This window comes from Myotis myotis, unplaced genomic scaffold (genome assembly GCF_014108235.1).
Source record: "Myotis myotis isolate mMyoMyo1 unplaced genomic scaffold, mMyoMyo1.p scaffold_m19_p_13, whole genome shotgun sequence".
Taxonomy (NCBI): domain Eukaryota; kingdom Metazoa; phylum Chordata; class Mammalia; order Chiroptera; family Vespertilionidae; genus Myotis; species Myotis myotis.
Genome location: NW_023416317.1, coordinates 6,880,276 through 6,905,465, shown reverse-complemented (window position 1 = coordinate 6,905,465; position 25,190 = coordinate 6,880,276). Strand labels below are relative to the sequence as shown.

The window sequence follows — 25,190 nt, the reverse complement described above, 5'->3', positions numbered from 1 at the left end:
ACTTTTCCCTATATCATTTACACATTGACTTTTAACTTTAGAAATAACTTCAGCCTTGAGTTATAGGTGTCTCCCCAATTCTTTTCCCTAAAGCAGCTCCAACGTAGGTCTACGTAGTTATTTGGCTCATTAACTATGTGATCACAATTGGTGTCACATTACTTGTTTTATATGACATAGGAACAGAAATTATCCTTCAACCTTCTAATAACTGGTGTCAATTAAACATGGTGGTTGGCTCCCTTGTGAACATGGAAATCTCTCCATCTCACCCCTTTTTCCTCTCCTCTACCCACAGCAATATGCCAGGAGGAGGGCATTAGCAGTGTGTGCGGGACGTGTCTTCGTAATATCAGCTCGAGTCACTGCTTATGGTGCCTTTAACACATGGGTACATTCGGCTCTTTTACATGAGGGCCTCAAAGGCCTACTGGCGTTTGTCACAAAATAGTCCTAGGTATACAGTGGTTCTTTCTGTTAATGAAACTGTTATCTGCAAGTTTTTGGAGACCTGGGTCCAGCAGACATACCTGGGCCATATGACAACCTGCTTCTTCTAGCCACTGTTAACTTAAAAGGCTCTCGTCTCCTGGATGGAGGTGGGGTGGAAGGTGGGGGTGGGGTGGGGTGCGGGGGTTGGAGAGGTGTCTCATAATAAACACAACCACCCATGCTTTTTGCTCAGCAAGACCTGCAGGTAAGACTTAAGTCTAAAGGTAAGAACAACACACCTTTTTATTACAAGCTCAACAAATGCAAATACCCAAACCCCCAATTTTTAAAAAACACTGCCACATAAACACAGCCTTAGAGATGCAGTGTGAGGAAGAAATGCAGAAGTGACCTTCAGTCTTTGCCTGGGGTGGGGGCCAGGGGCTACAGAAGAGTGTCCTCAGCAGGGACCCTTCCCCTGGGCCCCACCCCTTTCCCAAAACTAGCAGAGGAAAAGCCTGGGGGGTGGAGCAGAGGGCTGCTGTGGGCTCAGTCAGAAATGGAGGGATCAGGCTTCTGTTGATGCCATTAATCTGCCAACGCTTCCAAGAGCACTAAAATCCACTGGCCAGTGATGAGCCATGTCTTGTTGACGAGTTGCAGTGCAAGTAAAATCACGAGAAGAACCTAAGAGCTGATACCAATCAATACGTGAGGGCTTCCAGAGTTGTCATAAAACATCAGTTTTCAGAAGTTAACAGCCTTACAGATGATAAAACACAAGCTTCTCTCAACTAAGAAATGCATTTATTTTCCCAGGACCAGAAAGACAGTAGGCTATTCTGGAGGTTACATGGGTTCATGTACACGGAATATACACACTTAAAAAACGTCCTCATGCGCTCATGCAAAAGCTTCCAGTTTTCTCTGAACCTGCAACAAATATGTCGGAACCTTCCGAAAGCAATGAGTACTTGTTCACCAGGAATAGTCAGACAACAACAAAGCCAGCGAGGCCATCCAGACGGCACCCACTCATGAGTCGGCTCCCAAATGCTTCTCAACAGGCAGCGCCTGAGCCTGGTAAACTCTAGGAAAGAGAAAGGGGCACACACAGCTAATCCTCATGCGTGTGTCACACCTGCCCTCAGATAGTTTGGCTCGGGCACAAATCCACCCCCTTTGTTTGTGAGACAAAGTGCATGAGCCAACCCCATGGACATGACAGCTTCCTTCTTGCAGGTACCCCGCGCAATGCAACTTAGGACTGAACCACCCCCAGCCTTCCTGGCGTGGCCCGTTCACTTCCAAGGAGAGGGAGCCCGGCCTTGCCGCTCCAGGCTCCAGCAAGCCCGACTCTAGATTCCGCTTCCTATTTTCTGGACGCCCCCAGACATGCGTACCTTACCTAGTTCAGACAGTGCTCTGACACACACATGCTAATTTCCAGGAAGCGGACTTAAAAAGCCTTCTCCAAGTCCAGTCTTTCTTTTAAAAATGGGGAAAACGGGAGGGGGTGCGGATGCAGGCCCTTCCTCCTGGATGAATTCCCGGGAGCTTGCAAAGCCCTCCAAAGTGCAAAGGCATTTGCCCACCGCGCCCGCCCGCCCCAGCAGCGGCTCTGGGCTGTCGGCTCCGCCTGCCCCGCCGCCGGAACAATGCAGCAACACAGTTACCAACACCTGCTGGAGCCGATTAAGATGCGCGTGGACGTATTGATCTCCCCCTCCCTCCCCCCCTGCCCTGCACACTGAGCGGGCTTTCATCTCCTCCTCTCCCATCCATCGGGAACTCATTGCGCCGGCCCCGGCCCCCTCCCCCTCCCCCTCCCACGCCCGGTCCCCATTCAGCCGAGCCCCTCGCCGAGCGCAGGCTGACTAGCACACTTTGGAATGCACTTCATTAAAATGTAGCCGCCGAGTCCAACCTGCAATGCGGAGGAGGCGATACAAAGCGCGGGCCACACTTCCTCCAGCATCCCCTTCAAAAGCCCCATTGTTCGCCAGGCATCTGCTCCAGAACCCGCCTCTCCCTACCCGCTGACCCCTGATGTGTCTCTCCCTCGTCCCCTCCCCCTCCCCCCTGCCCGGCCCAACGGGCCTGTCGGTGAATTAAACCAAAGCCGCCGCCATCTGGCCTCCCAAGCTGGCCGCGTTTCTCGCCGCCCCTCCTCCCTGGTCCACACACCACACGCGGCATCTTCACCTCCATGGATGTTCCCACAGCCCGAGCGCAAGCAAACCCCTCGCCGGGCGCCTCTGCCGCCGGCCGCCCGCCCGTCCCCAGGTTCCTCCGGCGGCGGAGCGGGGAGTCCAGAGGTGGGCAGGGCGGCGGGGCGGCCAGGGGCGACCCTGGACCACTTGTACTTGCCTGCAAACCCCAGCCTGATCGCCAAGATTAATCCTTCCCTTTGTGAGCCTGAGCGAGCCTCCTCCCAGGCCGTCCTCGGCTCTGCAGCGGCTGGAGAGGGAGGCGGGGTGGGGGTGGGATCCGAACCCCTTCCTCGGCGAGCGGGGCGCCCTGGCCACCTGACCACAGGGCGGTTGGCGAGGGAAGAAGGTGCGGGCGGCAGGAGCAGCTGACTGTTCGAGAAGGGAGAGAGGATGCCCCAGCTTGCGCCTTTTATATTACTGGCGACATTGCTAACACATGACAACAATTTCCATCTGTATTTAAGCCCGAGTGTGAAAAAAGAGCATTACATCACAGCCCGGCTCCCGGAGGCTGCCGGCTATCTAGGCCAGGGGACGAGGGCGCACCTGCGGGCCGGCAGAGCAGAGCGGGCGGGCATCTCTCCGGCCAGGCAGGCAGGTCCCCCGTGCCCGCTAGTCCTGCGGGAGCCCCAGGCCAAGGGAGGGAGGGGGATGGGGCTGCTCCCTGGGCGGGGGAAGGTGGAGACTGGGTTAGGGGTGCAATGCTGACCTCAGGAGATGGGGCAGAAGGCTTCGGTGCCTCCAGTGGATCCCCCTGCCTTTTCCATCTCTCCCCCACCTCTGGAGGGAATCTCAAAGGTAACAACTCTCACGTTTGAAAGCACAGTTTTCCTTGGAGTTAAGATAAAGGGGGACGGAGAGGCTTAGAATATTAATGGGAAGAATCCACTTTCAAGGAACAGGCACTTCAAGAATTAAGGGCAGAATCTGGTTGAGCACCGAGCTGTTGCTTTGCTGCTTATCTCTGTCACTCAAGCCCTTTGAAAGTACCTGCAGGAGCCCAGGCATTATCTCCATTCTGTGTCTGATGAGACGCCCTCCCCTGCGCCTGGTGAGCAGGCTTTACTGAGACCTCTGCCTTTGGAGAGGTAAGCTTTCTCTAGTGTCAGGTGGTCAGTCCTTGGCAACAGCTGATGCCACTCCTTGTCACGGACAGAGGATGCCCAGATGGTCAAGCAGGAAGTCAGCCCTGGGCCTGCCTGGCTCAGCCAGGTGTTAGAGCCACGCACAACCATCCCCCAGAATTCACTCCGCAGCTCAGAGAGAAGGAAAGGAAGGGGCTGGGAGAGGCTCTGAGTGGAGAATGGTAGGAAAATAGGAAAGGGAAGCAGAAGTAAGGGACCTTCTTCCCCTTGGGGGTGGGAGGAGAAGGGAGTCAGAACCTCCATTCAAAATGGGCGGAGGCCCATGTGATGGGAAAGCAGCCTTAAGAATGAATGGCGGAGGTGATGGGCCAGCTGTTCCACTAACAAGGTGACATCTGTCCCTGGATGGGATGCAGTGCCGGCGGGCCTTCACATCACAGAGAGAAAACAAGTCTGTCCCTTCCCAGTGTGACTCGGCCAGCAGTCCCCGTGTGCATGGACGCCTGACTGTCCGTCCCCTGAACATCCAGCGTGTGGAAGGAATGCATTTCAGCGCTCCCTGTCCTCCTGGTCACGCACGGTGGTCAGAGCCTCAACGAGTCAGGCTCACTGGGTTCCACCCATCGCTCTACTTTCCTGCTGTGTGACCATGGGTAAGTCCCCTGCCAGGCTGCGCCTGTTTCTCCCTGTATAAAAAATGGACAAAACCTACCCGCTGGCTGGGAGATAATGTGTACCAAGGGCCTGGTTCACCACACAAAGTGCTCACTGAACTGTCTCTGTGTAAAGTGCCTCCACAAAATGAAAGCCATCCTCTGCTGCTGTGGGCCCTGCACGCTGACCAGCTCCCAGGCCCCCTTAGAAGTGCAGACCCCAGCCCTGGACGTCACTCCGCCTGTGGGAAAAGTGGGCGAGGCCTTGGGAGAGAAGCCCAGGCCTTTGCTGCCTGCTTGCTCCACACCTACCTAGGCAGGCGCAAGCCCTGGGAGCGGAACGTGAAGTATGAGCTTATACATTTGGTCTGAGAGAAGAAATAAACTTAAGGGAATCATGTCTTTATCAACCATGAACATAATACATGTGGACAGTCAGATCAGGGCCCTTTAAATCATCAAAAAAAAGAAAAGCAGATTCTATTTAATACTTTTCAAAAGCTTTAGCCACAACCTAATACTGAAAAATGAAATTTTTATTTTATTAATTTTCCACAAGAAAATGCTTGTCCAGTATAAATTAAATTGCCTTTTCACAAGGAAACTGCATAGAAACTGCATGGAAAGGGACAAAAATACGCCATTCTCTCTCTGAAAGAAAGAAGGAAAGTTTTACTCAGGAAGTATTCAGGATGTGGCTTTCCAGTCTTCAATAGGGGGAGAAAAACAGCTCTCATTTGGTTTGGAAATAGCCTTGGCTAACAAATTATTTTCACCCAGAGCTCCAAAGACCAGGTTTCCATGCATGAGCACAGCAGAAGCAAAAGATTCCATGAAAATCTACTTGCTTCTTATCAGAGTACATACTGATCTCCAAGCGGAGCCTCCCTCAGCCTGTGTGGTCTCCAGCGAGGCCAGCAGAGATGCTTAACTGCATTTCTTCCGAACTCCTTTGTCCCACACAAAGTTAAAGGCCTAGCCCTGGGCCAGCCTTCCCTCAGGGCCTGACTCCTCAACCTTCAGGCAGCAAAGTGCAGACATTTCTTCACTAGCAATTTTTAACAAACAGCTGTGAAGAAAGGGCCAAAGGTCTTCCTCATTGAACAATTTGAAAACAATTAGGGAAATGATCAGGAGTGGACTAATTAAATGTGGAAATGTGACCACTGATGAGGCCCCTTCAAAACTTACCTGGGGCTCTTTCTCCGGTACAAATCTTTGGGTAAGAGACCACCATGCACCTCCCCTTCCCACCTAGGCTCCCGCCCCACAGGGCTCCCGCCCCACAGGGCTCCCGCCCCACAGGGCTCCCGCCCCACAGGGCTCCCGCCCCACAGGGCTCCCGCCCCACAGGGCTCCCGCCCCACAGGGCTCCCGCCCCACAGTGTTGCCACAAAAACAGAGCGCCCGGCACAGCGTAAAGTGCTGTCAGTGTCTGCTGCTGCCCAATCACTGCTGACACAGGTGTGCATTCCTCGCAAAGCTTGCTCTGCTCGTGTTCCCACAAGTATTTACTGAGCACGCACCACGTACGTGCACTGTTGATTGTCATAAAGAGGTTTGCACATCTATAGGTTTGAAAAGAAGGCTAATAGTATACCATTCTTACACGAGAATGTTGCCAGCAGGAGCTAAAATCTGCTGACAATTCTAATGAACAGAATAATGGATAAATAGATCACGGTATAGTCCTATAATGCAAGACTATCTAGCAATAAAAAAAAATCAAATTGCTGTTACATGCAAGCAATCTGGAGGAATCTCACAGAAGTAATGCTAGCCTAAGAAGTTAGAACAAAAGAATACATGTTGCATGACTCCATTTATATGGAATTCTAGAACAGGCAAAATTAATCTAGGGTGATAATTCAGAACCGACGTTACTTACCTCTGGGAGAGAGAAGTGTTTAGTGGGAAGGAGCAGAAGGGGCCTGCTGGGAAGTTCACATGTTCTATATATTGATCTGAGTAATGGTTACAGGGACGGATATGCGCATGCATGGACATGTGGGTGCAGACATGTATGTGTGTATGTGTGTGTGTGTGTGTGTGTGTAAAAACACTTCAAGCTCTGTGCTTAAGATGTATAGAGCTTACTATATGTATGTAATACCTCAAATTAAACACACACACACACACACTCTCTGTTAGAACCCAAATGTGCCCAGCTCCAGTAACTGGCATAACTGGCATGCTGCTCCACCAAGTTTGGAACAAGGGGGAGAAACAGACCAGTTTGTGGTAGGATAGGAAAGAGAGAAGGGGAAGGAAATAGAGAGAAGGAAGAGAGTGGGGGTGAGGGGCGGGGGAGGACAGAGGGAGGGGAGAGAAGGATGATGTGGCAGGCAGGCCAGGCCCCTAAAGCAACACTATGAATTCAGAACAAAACAGCAGGTGCCATATCAACAAGTTATTTTTTCATCTAGTCAATGTTCCTTAGAGAGACCACATTTATTTAACTATATCTGACAATATCTCTCAATTAGTACATGAGCCACATCCACAGTGAGCTGGGGAAATGTGCATGGGTGTCTCATTCTAGTGAATGAAGGGGCCTGAATACCCACCACCCAGCGCACGGCCTAGGGAAGGGCAGATTCAGCAACAAACAGGAAATTCAATCAAACTTGTATTCGCCACAGATTTCAATCCCCTGGGGAAACACGGGAGACCTGGGTCAAAGGACTTTCTTGTAGATTCCCGGAATTAGCTGCAGTCCAGCGGGCAACACCGTTGGAACCCGGGCTGACCTTCAGTCTCCCTGAGGCCTCCATATGATATCTCATTTTCAAGTCATATCACACACGTGAATACTTTATCTACAAGTTGGGCAGCATTTTTCCAAAATGCCACTGAAATAGATGTCTTTTCCCCCAAAATCACTATTAAGTGAAGCTGAGACTGTGCAAAACCATTTAGAGATGGAAATAAGAAATGTGCATCCCTCGAATCAACTGAAGATGAAAACATAGGATACCGACGCTGTAACTCCTGACAACCCTATAGGGTCTGTTTGTAAGAGTGTTCATCTCATGAGATGGGAAAGGAGGAAAATGTCAAGTTCATTTACGTAGAGCAACTGCAATTAGAAAGCCAACGTAACAAATCATTTCCAGAGCGGCAGCTTGTTGACCTTGAGGATTGCTTCCCTTCTAGCATAACCAAAGCAAAGCCCTTAGGCACTTGCACGGCCCACTTCTCATATGCACTCATGTGAGTGGAGAAGCCCCAACGAGAAATACAGCATCCTCAGAAGACTTGGTCCAGCAATGGTTTTCTTCTGATGACAGGAGGGTGAGAAATGAATGAGGAGGCTGTGCCTGGTTGAACTGGGGTTCCGTTAGCACCCATCTCGCTCACTTACACAGTTCTTGACGACTGTCACCTACCCTGCTCGGGCTTCTTCCATAACAAGCACCTGCAGCTGAGTGCGAAGCAGCCACGCCTTGGCTCAGAGGGGTCCCCCACAGCACCCCGTACCTCCCAAGGCTGCCAAGGAAGGGAAGGGGCAAAAAAGTCATTTAACCCAGGTCTCCTACTCATGAAGTGCCTCAAATTTAGACTTTGTTCCCTTCAAGTACAGTTATACTTACAGTTACAAAGATACACTAAAAAGAATAAAATATATTTAAACTTGGGGTCTATTTTCAGACTACACTGACTTTCATGTGCCTTGAGTTAATGTTTTATACATCTTGCAATTAGTGAATAGTGCGATTATACCACATTGCTATGTGAATGTTAAAAACAGTAAATAAATGCAAACATTAAGACCATGTCCTAACTTTTTGCTGTTGCATTAGGCTTTGTTGTTGTGTTTTCAAATATTCCATAAGAGTAGAAACTTAAGTCATCTCTCCATCCCTAGGAGGTCTACAGGGGCAAGCACCAGCCAAAGGACTTCATGATCTTGAGCCTGGGCCTGGCGATTAGGATGCTTAAGGTACCTATTACGCCCCTAGCAGACAGATTCCTTTTCAAGTCAAGGTAAGCCTAGAGGTGTTAAGGAGAGCCACTTGCCCACGGCCCCATGGGTAGACCTTTCCCGACTCCCCCTGGGAAAGAGGTTCCACTGCTTTCATTTTGCCTCTCCTTTGGTATGTGTTTCACTTCCGGGTCACACGGATTCGCTCTGTCTCAAGACTGAGGTTGGTGCCCATTCTTGTATGTTATTCAGTCCTGGGCTTACGCTATCATGGGACTTACCTTACTCTAGGATAGCTGCTATTGTCTGTCTTCCCCACTACACTGTGAACTCCCGAGAGCAGGAAATGTTACCTGCTTACAGTAGTATTTACTACATGTTGGTTGAATGGACAGATAAATGACATAAATGTAGAGAGATTGGGTGAGTAGATGGATCAATTGATTGATGGAAAAAGAAAACAAATAATAGTTACTACCCAATAAGATCCAATTCTAATACTGTCTCCAGCCTTTAATTAGCTGAACTAAGAATAGAGAGATCTTGTAACTGGATTAGATTAGGCCTCTGGTGTTCAAGGATCCAGGGGATATCATCCTTACTGGGGTGAGGCACCACTTCACCATGCCTGGAGAGCACGGCGGAGGCACGTACCTCCCGAATGAATGGAAATTTGATTCTATCCCTCAGGCTTTAAGTCTAGCTGAGCATCTTCTCTGAGGAGAACTCAGCCATTGCAAAACCCACAGTCAGGGGGCTGCCCACCAAGGCACCATTCACACAGATTACAAACAAAATAGCGCCCCCTGGAGGTGAATGATGTAGTGGCTTTGATGGGATCTAAGATGAGCAAGTAACTATCAAAGAACGAATAACAAAAGACACCACCCCAAAGAAAAGGAGTATGTTTAGTTGCTGATTCTTTTTCCTGTTTTTCTTAGATCTTTTCTAGAGCTATAAAATAGGCAACATGAGCCACCGGTTAAGAGCAAAACTTCTAGAACAACACTCCACAGCTCTACCACTTAGTAGCTGTGACATCTTGACCAAGTGATTCAACCTTTTTGTTCCTCAGTTTCCTGGAATGTGGAGAGTAAGGGCATCTGCATTTCAGGGCCACTGTGAGGATTAAATGAGCTATTATGCTAACACAGAATAAAACCTGGCACTTGGCAAGTGCTCAATGTTAATAATTATTATCATTGTACTTTCATAGTCACTTAGAATCTCATTGGCAGATATTTTGGATTCATTTAAAATAATTTTCCTTACTTATCTTCTAAAAATCTTCAGTATGTGCAGATGTATCTGTATATATAGACGTACACACACATAGTCTGAGTGAATAAAATGTGGTGGTTACTAGAGGGAGCGCTGGTATCCATCCTGTCTGCCTGGCTCCATCCATTCCATAGCTGTGGGGCGAGACACTTAGCATCACTATGCCTCGGCTTCCTCCCCGTAAGTGAGAAACTATACTTGGTATTCCCTAAGTGGTTGATTTTTGTTTTATTATATGTACAATGTCTTTCAGGCTAGTCTCTCCATACTTTAATAATAAATCTCAATTATAGGCTAAAAACACTGATCATCAATAACGGGGGATATGAAAACATAACACATATAATTCTCTTCCTGAAAACTCTATTTGTTGCTTTTTATTTTTTTGTATGGATTAAGTCTTAAAAAATACTTTCTTTAGAAATAACTTCAAATTTAGAGAAAGTTGCAAGAATAAGAATAGTACAACGAACACTGTATACCTAGATTCATCTAATAGTAACATTTCAACCTATTGGCTTGTCATTTGTTCTCTCCTTCTTTCTCCCCACACATAATACATTTTAACCACTTACAATGTTTGGTCGTCATTCGAGAGTAAGATGCATTTGCCATAGCCCATTACCCCTGAAAACATGAGAGTATTTCCTAAAATAGGGATACGTAAATGGTTAATTTTAAAGACAATAGGAAAATATGTCATTGAGTAATGTCTACTTCTTTAAATGTCAGGTAATCCTTTGGGGTAGCTCATTTCATTGGGACTTTAGGTAAGCTCATCAGAGGATAACTGGTAAGTATCCTTATTTGGACCTTAGCATAAATTCACATAATCCATTGCAGAAGCTGGAAATTACTTGTAATATTTTATTGAACACATTTGATATAAGATTTCTTTTAAAATATATTGGCTGGTGTGGCTCAGTTGGTTGAGCTTCACCCTGTGCACCGAGGGCTCACCGGTTGGCTTGCTGGTCAGGGCACATGCCCGGGTTAAGGGTTTGGTCCCAGGTCGGGGTGTGTGCAGGAGGCAACCAGTAGATGTTTCTCTCTCACATGGATGTTCCCCTCTCTCTCGCTCTCCCTTCCTCTCTTGCTAAAATCAATAAAAATAAATAAATGAAATAAAATATACTGTACTTTATTTGAATGATTCTTAGGAAGCGCAAACTTGGTAAAACCATCCTATCTAATAATAGACAAACATGGTAATTAACCGTAACTTCGCTACCCTTCCCATTGGCTAATCAGGGTGATATGCAAATTAATTGCCAACCAAGATGGCGGCCGACAGCCAGGCAGCTGAAGCGAACAGGAGGCTTGCTTGCTCCAGTGATGGAGGAAGCCAAGGTTCCCCGCCTGCCGCTGCCGGCCTCGCAGCTTGCACTCTAAGAAACAATGTTGCAAATATAGAAGCTAAACAAACCCCATGCTTCCAGCCAGCCAGCCAAGCTGGAGTTGCAGCATTGTTTCAATTATAGAACCAAAACAAACCCAGATACCTGCTTTCAGCAGCCGAGGTCTCAGAGCTGGAGCCGAGCCTCAGAGCTAAAGCCGGCTCTCAGTTCCAGTGACAGCAATAGAAGGTAAATAAATCCCAGAATAAAAAAAAGAAAAAAAGAAAAAAAGGAGAGGTTGGGAGCTTCAGTCACCCGCCAGCCTGAAAATGGCCCTCAGCCCCTCACCCAGACTAGCCAGGCATCCCAGTGGGGACCCCCACCCTGAAGGGGGTGTGACCAGCTGCAAACAGCCATCAGCCCCTCACCCAGGCTGGCCAGGTACCCCAGTGGGGACCCCCACCCTGAAGGGGGTGTGACCAGCTGAAAACAGCCATCATCCCCTCACCCAGGCTGGCCAGGCACCCAAGCGGGACCACCAACCTGATCCAGGACACCCTTCAAGGCAAACCAGCCGGACCCCACCCGTGCACCAGGCCTCTATCCTATATAGTAAAGGGTAATATGAAAACTGACCCTAACAGCAGAAGGACTGGGAATGACTGGTCACTATGACACACACTGACCACCAGGGGGCAGATGCTCAATGCAGGAGCTGCCCTCTGGTGGTCAGGGCGCTCTCACATGGGAGGAGCTCTGCTCAGCCACAAGCCAGGCTGATGGCTGCCAGTACAGCAGTGGTGGTGGAAGCCTCTCCTGCCTCCTCAGCAGCGCTAAGGATGTCCGACTGCAGTTTAGACCTGCTCCCCGCTGGCCAGTGGACATCCCCCGAGGGCTGCCGGGCTGCCAGAGGGATGTCTGATTGCCATCTTAGGCCCAATTCCCTGGGGAGTGGGCCTAAGCCAGCAGGTGGTCATCCCCTGAGGGGTCCCAGACTGCGAGAGGGCACAGGCTGGGCTGAGGGACCCCCCTCCCCCCCGAGTGCACAAATTTTTGTGCACCGGGTCTCTAGTCTCTTAAATAATAGACAGTAAGGATACTGTGAAAACTTCTATGTTTCTATATAAATTGCTGTGGAAATTGTTTTATAATTGCAACAAATCTGGATGAAAATGTCAGCTAAATTTATAAAGCAATTAAATAAATTAACAAGACTGTGAAATAGATACTTTAGTATCCTACACCCAGCCAAAGATTAATACATATGTTATTAAGAAAAGATTTTTTTAAAAATTCAATACATTAATTTTAAAAAATGTTCTCCAAGGTGATTGTGCCCAGAAAAATATAGCAAGAGCGTCGACTCTTGGAGACAGTCAGAACTGGATATGAGTCTGGGTTCCATCATTATTAAACTGTGCATCCTCGAACAAGCCTCCTACCTAAGTTCCCCACACTGACACTGCACACTCATCATACAGCGATGGTAATGCTATGCCTCGCAGGGTTTAGAGAGGGTTAAAAGAGTCAAAACTTGTAAATAACTTAGCACAGGGCCTGGTACATATAGTAACCACTCAATTAAGGAGAGATTTATTGTTAAGCAGTAAGGCTGGTGTAACATGTTTTCATAAGAAGATTATAAATTACATCAACTCTAATTAAACTTAAATCTAGACTCCTATGGCTTTCCCTTTTTCTACATTCCTGAGAACCCGGGAAGAAAGAGCACAGCCAGCCGTGCTTATATGAGTCTATTAAAAGACACACATAAATCGAGGCCGGTGCTAGGAGCTCTTACGTTTGTAGTTTTTCTTTTATTTTTTTCCAATGACTTCATCTACTCAGCAAATATACAATGGCAATTAGGGTAACAACATATAATAAGAAACACAAAGAAAAAGAACATTGGGGAATTAGCTGATGCTGGGACTATGCAGAGAAAGCGCTGTTTCAAGCAGGCCTATTATTGGCTAAATCATCCAATTATTAATCTTCCCTGTGTTCTCGCCTCGCTGCTAGTGTGAGGCTGTTACTCAACAAATGTTAGGAAATCATTTTAACTTAGCGGCCCCCAAAGAATCATATAAATCATTTTAAAAAAAGATAGTCATATAAATAAGGCCCAAAGCCTAATGAAGGAAAAAGGGAGAATGTGGCTTGAGGATTCATGCTGGCAAGGAGGGGAGGAGACAGGGGAGGGAGAGGCTGACTGGAGAGAGGAGGAAGGAGGCAGGGGAGGGAGAGGCTGACTGGAGAGAGGAGGAAGGAGGCAGGGGAGGGAGAGGCTGACTGGAGAGAGGACTGTGAGGTGTCTGGCTCACTGCTGGGCTCTGGACTTCTCAGAAACAGCGATGCTAATAGGAGAATAGAGGCCCAGGAAGCCTGGGTCACCTGTTCATGTCATCAAAATCCATAAGTGGGAGAGCCTGCCAGCTGCTCCACCTCCTCCCTGCCTCCCCGCCCCCAGAAAGCCCGTCACACCCGAGCGCCACCCACCCGGAGGAGAGGAAAGGTCCCAGACCTCCTCAGGGGCTCGCTGCTGGGATAGCTCCGCACAGCCCCACTGGGTGGGACGCTGTGGTTACGAGGATGGCCGTTCTGTTTTGGTTTGTCCCAAACACGGGTGTGTGCCTGGCATCTATTGGGTGGGTGTTATCAGAATAACAGAACATTCCCACATCCCTCACAATCTTCAGTGCCCCTCCAAGCAGTCATGTGGATGAACATCTGTTAATAACTATTATCCACACTATATCTAAATAAAAGGTATTTTTGTCTAAGCCATGGTTTTTTAATTGGGCATAAAACTCCTTACCTGGACTATAGCATTACTTTGTGAAACATGAGCCACACCTCAGCTGGTGGAACAGGAAACTGTGAGAAGTGGTCCAGCAGCAGAGGGCGAACCCCCTCGATGCAGGGCATCCTGTGTTAAAGGTGTTTTCCATGTATGTAACGCTAAGCTAAGCACTGTAAAAGGTATGACAACAAATCAAAAGCATAAGAATTCATCCCTACCCAGGAGGCCGCTTTGTTGGCAAAACATCCCATTAGCCCAGCTGGCGTGTCTCAGTGGTTGAGCATCGACCTATGAACCAGGAGGTCACAGTTTGTTTCCAGTCAGGGCATGTGCCTGGTTTGTGGGCTTGATCCCCAGTGTAGGACGTGCAGGAGGCAGCCAATCAACGATTCTCTCTCATCATTGATGTTTGTTCTATCTCTCTCTTCCCATCCTTCCCTCTCTGAAATCAATAAAAATATAAAAAGGAAAACAAAAAAACCCACTCAAAATCCCATTATATAGTTATATAGGGTGTTTTTAGCAGCACCACATTTAAAGCCATCTGTTAAAATATACATATTTTGTAGGATGGAGAACCCTGTACCACAGCATGAACCATTCACTGTGCTCTAGTTCTTTGCCTCTGAGGACAACCGATGGGAAACCAATGTAGAAAAAGTAGGTTTTGATGGAGAAGGAAGGGGAGGATAGGTAGGGGGAGTGAAGGGGGGAAGTCAGTGGCTAGGAGGAGTCTCCAGACCACAGGCCAACCAGAGCACATGAGAAAATACAGTGTTGAGGTAAAGGGACGGGGAGAGAAGAGGTGAGAATAGATGGAGAATTCATGAAGACTGGATTGGATAGAAATGAGGCAGGGATTTAAGAGTCTCATGGGCTTGAGCTCAGACCTTTCCTCATCTGTGCGTCCTGGGCGAGGCCAGAATTAGAGTTGACAGATATGTAAGGATCACCGCAAGTACCTAGTACACAGCAGAGGAGGCCCAATCGGAAGCTATTACTACCGTTACTGGCCACCACTTCACACAGGCGAGGTTTTGTAAAGGCTAGAGCGACACCCCGTTTCAGGACAAGGGTAGTGACGACACCAAGGAGTTCCCAGTGACTTCCATGTCATCTGTCCTGGGGATGCTCGTGGGACTGTCTAGCTCAGGAAGTGCCACCTGAGCGTTGCCCTCGTGTCAAACGTCCCAGGAGAGCAGCGTGTCCCAGGAGAACAGCGCATCCCAGTGCCCAGTTCTCATCCCGGCCGCTTGCTGACCAGCTGGGCAGTTCACGCCCTCAGCTCTAATTGCAGACCGGGCTGGCTGTCGGCCAGTGGAGCTGGCACAGCCATACATAGAGAAACTAATAGATTCAAATAGGTTTGAAAATGGCACGAATAAAGATCAGGATCATTTATGTTTACCATCACATCACATTTGAATTATCTTGTGGATCGAAGCAATTCCACACCTTTGTCAACTGCTCCGTCAATGACCTGTGCCTCTTCCACAGGGGACGGGGCTCAGGATCAGGCAGTGCCCTGACCACCAAGGTGGAAGCTACAGAGCAAAGTGCCCACCCCTGTCCCAGGGGCCTCTGCTTGGAAGGACTGCGAGCTCCGCAGAGGGAGCCCAGGGGAGACAGGAGCGGGCAGTGGTGCAGCCCTCCAGGGAGCCCGTGCTCGGCGATGAGCTGTACCTCCCTGTGACAGCAGCCGTGTGGTGAATGACAAGCCCGGTCAGGTATCGCCTTCATCTTCAGATGTCACGTCAGCGGGGACGGGCGGTCACAACGCAGGAAGGCTGTCAGTGCAGCAGGTCCAGAGGTCCAGGCCGCAGTCAGGAGGAGGGGAATGGCACTCCAGTTCCCCGCTCCCTGGAGCCTGACCTTCCCCTGGGCCTGCCTGGCCAGCCACGTCATCAAGGGAGTCCTCGCAGCCTTCTAGGAACTCACACTCTGAGCTGCCTTTTATTTCAAAACCTTATGGCAAAAGCAGCTCTGCTGTTTCTCCCGAATGCTAAGTAATGAGGGAAAAATAAAACAAGGGACACAAAGAGCATCTTCTCCACTTCTTCATTTTCTTCATTCATTCAACAAATATTTATCCCATGGCCCAGGCGATGTTCTAGGCATGGGCGGGTCACCGAGGCCCATAGTGCCCACCCTCAGCAGAGTTAGATTCTGATAGGACAGGCGGACATGCAGCCAAGAGAGCCACAGAGGGTGGTCTGGGAGCAGTGAGGGCAGTGGGCACAATCCTGGAGGCCTTCATGGTGGAAGTGGCACCTAGATTAAAGCTTAAAACTGGTCACAGGGAAATGTAGGGAACTAGTATCTACCCAGTTATAAAAAGGCAGCAGGTGTGTTTGGGGAATGGATGAAGTTCCCGTAACTGAAGCACTGAGGGGAAGGAGGTTGGGAAATTCAACAGAATTTCAGGGCAGGAGACAAGAATATTATCCAGATGGTTCTGAGGAATGAGAGAAGCGTCGTTTACATGCATTTCAAATCCATTATTGAAAGGTGGTTTTCCATTGGTATACTAAGAGGAGACCGAACAAAAACTAAGATAAATCTAGACACCCCAAGAGACTCCTGTAGTGATTTTTAAAACCTGAATAATCATTAAACAATTATTAAATTTCTATTGTATGTATTAGTGAGTTACTTGCAATTCATAGAGAAGATACTTCTCTTTGCATAGTCCCCGCCCCCAAAATATAAATCCCCAAGGTTTTAAACAGCTAACACTATACAGCTCAGCAATGAGAAGCTTCCCTTTGCTCCCATTCTCAACGGTCCCTGCTACACTGCTCTAATCACAGTGTTATTAATTACACCCCACATGGGAGGTAGACAGGCTGGCTTAACCCTGACCAGGCCACTTGCTCGCTGTGTGACTCCAGGCAAGCTAGTCACCTCTCTGAGCCTCTTTCCTGTGACGGACCCCTCTCCCAGGGTGCCACCGGGTCTGGGAAGACAGTGTCGGAGGTGGGTGTTTCCATTTCCATTTTACTGAAGCATAAGGAGGTCAGGGAGGTTGCACAATGCCACACAGCTCCACTGTGCCCTCAGGCTTCATACCAGGATGCGATTCACTCTGCACCTAGCTCTCTTTTCTGCCATAATTTGTGTTTGTTTGTTTGGGTTCTGGGGAGAGGGTGATTTTCAATGGTAAATATAATTAAAGTTTAATTGTGATGACCTTGCTCATGCTATTGAAATAAAAGTTTTTGAATAAAGTGGGAGTGGAGAATAACAAGCAAAAATAGTACCGGATGGGCACTTTAAATGGGTGAGTTGTATGGTAGGTGAATCATCCTATATAATAAACCCTAATATGCAAATCGACTGAACGGTGGAATGACCGGTCACTATGATGCACACTGACCACCAGGGGGCAGATGCTTGATGCAGGAGTTGCCCCCTGGTAGTCAGTGCACTCCCACAGAGGAAGCGCTGCTAAGCCAGAAGCCGGGCTCACCGCTGGCGAGCGTAGCAGCAGGAGCCTCTCCTGCCTCCATGGCAGCGCTAAGGACACCTTGGGGATCCCAGACTGTGAGAGGGTGCAGGTCGGGGTGAGGGACCCGCCCCCATCCCCTCTATCCCCAGTGCAAGAATGTTGTGCACCAGGCCTCTCGCATCTCAATAAAGCTGTGCAACAGGAGGGCTGCTGTCACCCGCACATCTCTGCCCAGGGGTCTGGATAAAAGGGACCCTTGATGGTGAAACCCCTCGTGGTGCGTGTGAGGCTGGGCTGCACCAGGGGAAGAACTCGAGAACAAAGGGCTGTACTTACTAATGTCTCATACTGCCCGTGGAGCCTCCTAAAATGTACAGGAAAAGAAGGCTAGCCCAACGTGCAAGCACCTGCTCATGAGGTCACCCCTTCTCAAAATACTGAAGTCACTGAAATAGCAGCAGAAGGAAGTTCTGGAAAATGCAGATTACACGAGCTTGTTCCCAGGGCAGCTGCCACAGAGCCAGGAGGAGCCGTCCTCCAAGCCCAGGGCCCCAGGGCTTCCTGAGCGGCTGGCAGGACAGGTGGTGGAGAGGTCCTGCTTCACAGGTCACGTGGGTCCAAGAACCAAAATAAACACAGCCATGGCCGGAGGTGTGCGAGCCTGGAACAAAATCCGCACCACGCGGCCTCTCCCGCTCAAAGGCACACACACCGCCGGACTCGGAAACAGGCCTCCGCTGAATTTCCTTCCCATTTTATGAAGGAAACGTAAAATGAAATGTTACTTGTTTTCTTTTTCAGTAGGAAGACCATTTGCACGTCCCAAATTCCTAATTGACTGGTTTCGCAGGAATGCAACACCAGGCCTGCACACAAGCAAAGATGAAACATGGTTCTCCACTGCGTGTGACGGCTGAGGTCACTTCTGCCCCAGTTCCTACGTGACGGCAGGCTTAAACCCAAGCCATTTAGCTCACAGTCAGGTGCAATAAAATCAGTGGAAAACATAAACGGGAAAGCATGCCAAAAATGTAACCATGGTAACACCACAGATGCATCCAGAAATGGTGTGCTCGTGTGCTTCATTCCCCATGTCTTAAATTGGAATCTAAGCAGGGGGAAGATTACACAGAGAACAATCATGATTCTGCAATTACTAAATTCTGCAAAACTGCACTCAACCTGCTGTGCTAGAGCTTCAGCGGCAGCCGCGGTCCAGCCACAGGAGCAACCCTGATGGCTTAAGAGATGCCACTTCACAGTTACTTGATCTGCCTGACTCTGTTTCCTCATCTGTAAAATGGGTATAAAATCCCAGCCTCAAAAGGTTTTTCTAAGAGTAAAATTGGGCAGTATCTCAGAGACAGGGCAATGGTGGGTCAGGAGACCCGAGGCCCTGGTCACCTTTAAACCTTTTTTTATTGGTTTACATGCCTTGGTTTCTTGATTTATAAAAATAGAATGACAATTCGTGCTTAACCCATGTGGTTAGCACTAGAAATTATCATTAATCCAATAAGGAATTATTAGGATGTTCTTAGGATTATCGTGCCAATCCCATTGCTGAAAGCCCAAGAGAACTGAGGGCCAGAAATCCCCATGGACACACTGTGACCACACCCTCTCTGCCCAGAGCTCTGCCTCGCAGCAGGAAGAGGCCACCTTGGAGACTGACCCAGGTTCCTTGAAGTCAAGCTCTTTTCCACCTGGAGCCTTGGTTTCATTAAGAAGTAAGGGGCCGGGGACGGGGGGAGGCTGTTCTAGAAGCTGCTTTCTAAGGATCCCTTAGGGTCCCGGTCTGGATTGACGGTCTGGTTCTGGCGGAGCGATGGCACGCCTCCGATTAGATTACATGTATTTTTTTTGCAGTCCTATCAGGAAACATTCATCACTCTCACACATTACCTGTGAACTATTATTTTTTAAAGGAAACCATTTATAGCAAACTAATCACAACAATCAGCAGGTGCCTTGCACTTCAATTTATTTTTCCTTTCTTTCCCCGGTTAAAATATGGTATTTCTAAAAAGGTATTTCAAACTGTGAAGTACGGGGTAACAGAGAGGAGCCAAGAAAACTTCCCAGTAACAAAACCAGAGCCATTCTTTCTTACTTTGAATGAAATCAGATAGTCGCATGTCTTCTAGGACCCCCACCTCAGGACTGGCCACCTGCGGTGCAGTTTGGTAGTGTCTGGGACACTGCACGACCCCTGAGCTGCCAATCACCCACCTCACAGCCTCCCCCATCAGTGGCCACTCTGACGGCCTCTGGCCTGCCCCACGCCATTGACACAACTACGGTTACCATTTATAGAGGCTCACACCCTGCCATTCTACAGGAATTGGTGTACCGCATCCCATGGACTCCCCAGAGCAGGTCTCTGAAGGTATTAGTGTGGGTGACATGTCCTTCTCACCGATGTGAAGACGGAACTTACAGCGATAAATCATTTGCCCAGGATTGGAAGCTAGTATGTGGCAGAGCCAATGCATGAAAGCCGGGAAACCACCCCGTGCCGTACTCGGCGTCCCACTGTTCAGTGTGGTTCCCAGGACGTAGGAGCCACTGAGCCGGCCCCTCTCCCTCTGCCTCCACTTCCCACACAGCCGCCCACGGCGCGATGCCCGCACCGGCTACTCACAAGGCACAGCGTGGCGGTACAGGTTGTCCCTGATGGTCTGCTGCAGCTCGTGGTCAGGGGAGCCCTTCTGGAAGCGCTGGCTGAGAAAGTGCCGCAGGTCCTTGCTCAGCTTTCCTCCTGCAGGAAACGTGTAAAACACAGAGCACATCAACCACCGGCCTGGGAGCGGAGCCGCGGGCTGTGCGGGCACGCAGGAGGCCCTTCCCGCCCCCCTCAGACACCCGCGGGCTCGCTTCAGGTTTCCTCCCCAGGGGAGAAGGCAAGCAAGGATGCAACAATGATAAAGCAGCTTGAGTTGGGGGTCCCATTTCACATCCTACTAGAAGGCTAATAACAAAGAATTTAAACGAGGCCATTACAGTAAAAACATGTGCCATAGACATCTGCAGACACTACATGAGAGAGCGATGCTGAAGCCTTCAGGAGGACAGTCTCGCCAGAGCTGACAAATTATACAGTGTTCTTGGGCCAGGGATCCAACTGGCGGAAATGCGCCCTGTGGACATACCTGCAAAAGTCTGCTGAAATCTCTACTGGTATCTATTGCACAGCTTTTGTAATGGCAAATAAATCAAAATAAAAACAAAAAACCTAGAAACAACCACAGGGATCAACTAAGTAAAGCACAGTTCATCCAAACAGTGGCCCCCGTGCGAAAGCTGGGTCTGCGTGTGCTGATGCTGTGGGGTATGTGGAGCAGAGCTCGCTGTCTGATCCCTCCTGGGGAAAAGAAAAGGGAGAAAAGGAGACACCATGTATGAATGGAGGGAATCATGGGACGTTCTTTTCAATCAGTTTCCTTCAGGAAGAAGGTCTTGAATGGGGGAACTAAAGGAGATACCGCTCTTTATATCGACAGGTGGAAATATAGAGATCTCACTCCCCTGTGTTGATTTACAAACACTAGATACATATTTCTTTTTTTATCATTGTTGTTGTTTAAGCAATAGTCAACTGGGAGGAGCTATGTGTTTACTTCTTTGTAATGCTCTACACATAACAGAACAAAAACAAAGCTAAAAATATATATATTCTTACAAATGTGTGCCACAGGAAAAAAAGGTAACAAATTTTTAAAATAATAAACAAGTTATAGTCCACAGGATCCACAGAAGGCCTGCATATCAGCCTAGCGAATGTTCATTTTTAATGGAGAAAGACGCGTCAGTGACAGCAAAAAATAACAAGGCTCAGATTGCCCTTCCATTTTTAGACAAGACAGAGATTAGGTAAGAGCATTTCTAGTCTTAGAAAAACAATGCAGCAATCAGCACCCGTGTGAGCCACAATAGTCATGTCTCCAGATGATAACTGCCCCGTGGTCAGGAAGAGTAGGTCATGAAGATGACAGGAGTAGTCAGGGTGACGAAATGTCCTGCCAGGGCAGGCAACTACTGATCTATATCCCAATTGCACGTTCAGAACAAGATTCCCTGCTACAGTTTATCATTTTAGAATATACTAACCACCAAGCTGAACTATTTTATTTGAATTGTATTATACCTACAGTTTCAAGTGGCCAAAAAGAAAATACACAAATTCAAGTCAATCTTAGGTCATTCAATAAACATACAATTACTCATCAAGTATTTACTGAACGAAGAAGACAAATCCCCACCCACTCGGCCCAAAAATGGGCCCAGGGTTTGATTGGACAAAAGGATATATATGACTGGCCATTAAGTACATGAAAAGGTATTCAATATCATTAATTATCAGAGAAAGGCAAATTAAAACCACAATAAGGACCTACTACATACCCACTAGAACGGCAAAAATTAAAGGCTGACCATCTCAAGTGTTAGCACGATTGTGTATAAAATGGCTCATTCTCTTGGGAAAACAATTTAGCAGTGTATTATAAAGGTAAGCCTTCACTAACCAAATAGTCCAACGTTTCCACTCTTACTTATGCAAGCAAAATGAAAGCAAGTCCTCCCATACACACACACTTGTAGATAAATCTTCATAGCAACTTCACTCATTATATAATAGGCCCAAGTTACAAACAACCCAAATGCCCATCAGCAGGAGAATGGATAAGCAAACTGCATTATATTCAAACAACAGGGTGCTACCCCACAATTAGAAGGAGCACATACATAGTATTGATAACTCTCAAACACATAATGCTCAGCAAAAGAGGCTAGACACAGAGAGAGCATACTGCACAGTTCTCTCTTTACAAAAAGTTTTAACAAAGGCTAACCAAATTTACAGTATAGTGCAGAAGGCAGTTAGGGGTTACCCGAGAGCAGACAAAGACTGATGCAGATGGGCTCAGGGATTTACGGTCTGTGGAGAGCAGCAATGCCCATTTCTTGGCTTTGTGATTGTATCATAGCTATGTAGGAGCTACCATTGGGGGAAACTGGGTAAAGGGTACAGGAAACTTCTGCACTATTTTTACAACTTCCTGGGCATCTGCAATGATTCCAAAATAAAATGTTTAAAAAAGGGGAAGCACAGGGAAACTTTCTGGGGGAGCTGTCCGTAAAATATATCTCGGTTATGATAGTGACATCCCAGGTTTATACATTTGTCAAAACTTACAGAGCTATATCTGTAAACAAGTGTAATGTATAGTATGCAAATTATACTGTAATACAGTGTATTTCAAACATTTAAAATAAACATAATTATTGAATGACTATGTGGTCGGCACTATTCAAAATGCTTAGTTCTCAAAATCTCATTAGAAAACTGAACTAAAGGAAAAATAGAATAAATCTTGGTAGTTAAGACAGACAGGCCAGGGTTTAATTCTGGCTCCACTGGGTCTTAGCTGGTGAGTCCAAGGGCACTGTGTAACAACCTCTGACCCTCACTGTTCTCATTAGTGAACACAGAGCACGGACACCACACAGCTCCCACACCAGATGCTGGGAGGATTCATGAGACAAAGACAGAGCGTGGCAACGAGGAAGCACGCAATGAGCTGGAAATTACCATCATGAGAATACAGAGTGGACAGGGTTTGAGGCAAGAATGAAAGAATCGGGCTCAGTCCAAAGGTGAACTGTTACTTTTTTTTTTTTTTTCTTTAATGCAGCTAAACTTAAAACCCATCCCCATTGGCTTAGAAACAGTGAGAAACGAAATACAGGCCTAGGGAAACTGGATCACAGGATATTTCTAGAGTTTGTGGAAGGGACTGAAATTCTCCTCAGTCTCAAATGGTCTGGACATGTGCACACTGGTTAACACACATTCATCGCATGATGGGTTCCAGCTCTGCGCGGGAGTTAAGTTCAGGGAATGAAACCATCGGGTAAATCACTGATATTTAATGGTCTCACCTGCCAACTCTACCTCCGGGCATAAAGCACTTTGGAATTTCACCAGAAGGATAACCATGTTCACCAGCAAAATCTCTTACCTGGAATCTATGGTTTACCTTCCCCTAGGAGACCAGAGTCCTAGACATTAAAAAAAATACTGACAGTTATCATTTGAGCCATGAGCACCAGAGAGTCCATGGGACCCAACAGGAAGCACAATTCCAAAGAAGATGTGGGGTACAGGATCTCTTTATCCCTTGTATAGCATAGGTTCCTATCAGTCCCCATTGAGATAAACTATTAGGACACAGAGACACGCTCTGATTACATGGGAGCTTTACATTAAAACTAGCCAACCCAGTTTGCGGTCATCAAACTCAAACTCCTCTCGACTGCGAATGTGCAAAAGGGCAGGGCTAACTGTGCTGCCCATTAACATTTACTCTGCGTTCCATGACATTTGTAAGCCCAAAGCCTCAACCTTCACGTTACATTAAGAGTACTGTACTTTGGGCATCTAATCTCAAATTAATTGCCAATTATTTAGGGGACATGTCTATAAATCTTCTCCTACTTGCCAAGGGCAGTGAGCCAATGAAATAACATATTGAAAGACAGAGTTTGTCATAGCATCTGCACTTTCTTTGAAATTCAAGATTTGTTTTAAAAGGGAAAAGAAAACATAGGTCAGAAACATGTGGAACATTTTCCAAGAAAAGGAGTCAGATGATTTAAGATGATTTTATAATACATATGGGAAAAAGGGAGCTTAGACAGCCCTAAATTTGCCATTCCCTTTATACTAGTATTTTCACTAGAGGCCCGGTGCACAAAAATGTGTGCACTTGGGGGGGTCCCTCCATCAGGCCTGTGCCCTCTTGCAATCCAGGATCCCTCGGGAGATGTCCACCTGCCGGCTTAGGCCCACTCCCCAGGGGATCAGGCCTAAGCTGGCAGTCAGACATCCCTCTGGCAGCCCAGGAGCCCTGGAAGGATGTTCATCTGCCGGCTTAGGCCCTCTCCCAAGGGGATCAGGCCTAAGTCGCAGTCGGATATCCTTAGCACTGCCAAGGAGGCAGGAGAGGCTCCCGCCACCACCGCTGCGCTCACAGCCATTAGCTCAGCTTGTGGCTGAGTGGAGCTCCCCCTGTGGGAGCGCACTGACCACCAGGGGCAGCTCCTATGTTGAGAGTCTGCCCCCTGGTGGTCAGTGCACATCATAGTGACCAGTCATTATTGGTCATTCCACTGTTAGGGTCAATTTACATATTACCCTTTTATTATATAGGATATTTTAACTACATATCTGGAATTCAATCTTTTACATTTAAAACAATGTATTGCTGCTTTTTAAATTCACATAAGTTTACAGAAATTTAACCATATTGATTGATGTAATTTGTTATTTTTAAATGTTGTATAATATTTCATTTAAAAAGAGCCTACAGCCACATGCTCTGTGAGCTCTTAGGTCCCACCAGGAAAGCCCAGAGTCCCGAGCCGGGACTGGCAGGCTTTAGGAAGGGGACAGGGCTGGCCTCCGACAGACAACTGTTAAGATGGAACTGAAGGAAGATGAGAGGCTAGTTGGCTCTGCAAATGTGGGGAAAGAGCTTTTTGGCAGAGGGAACAGCATGTGCAAATGGTGTGGAAGTAGAAAAGAGGTCATGTGTTAGAGAAATGGCACAAAGCTCAGACAAGGGGTGGCACCGAGGTGGAAGCCAGAGAATTCTGTGCCTCCCGGGCCCGATAAAGTGTGTGTTCTAGTCTAAGCTCAGTAGGAATCCACTGCAGGGATTTCAGTCAGAAGGCGGGAAGGCTCGGTCTAAATCCCGAGATGACCTCTGTAGTTTGCAGTGGGCCAGACAGAGAGACAGGGGATGCGATGACAGTGGAGACCTGAAGAGGCATGGACAGGAAAGGCTCTGCGGGAAGAGGGGCAGAGGGCAGAGGGATGTCACATAATGCTGGAACTGATAGGGTTTGCTGATGTATTGGAGGAAGACAGCAAAGGCAAGGGAGAAGGGTAAATCTGTCCAATGTCTGGGCGTACCTGGTGCTGAACAGGTTTGGGCAGAACACAGAGTT

General features: G+C 47.9%; 1 protein-coding gene across 15 annotated transcripts in view; it reads right to left on the bottom strand.

The window, feature by feature from the left end:
• MAGI1 (membrane associated guanylate kinase, WW and PDZ domain containing 1) overlaps positions 1-25,190 on the bottom strand; it is a 577,726-nt gene that overhangs the window by 210,819 nt on the left and 341,717 nt on the right. For all 15 annotated transcript variants that reach the window (XM_036331640.1, XM_036331630.1, XM_036331632.1 and 12 more), the window contains exon 2: positions 19,822-19,938. In XM_036331640.1, coding sequence (XP_036187533.1) covers positions 19,822-19,938 — 117 coding nt within the window. The remainder of the gene's footprint in view (positions 1-19,821; positions 19,939-25,190) is intronic.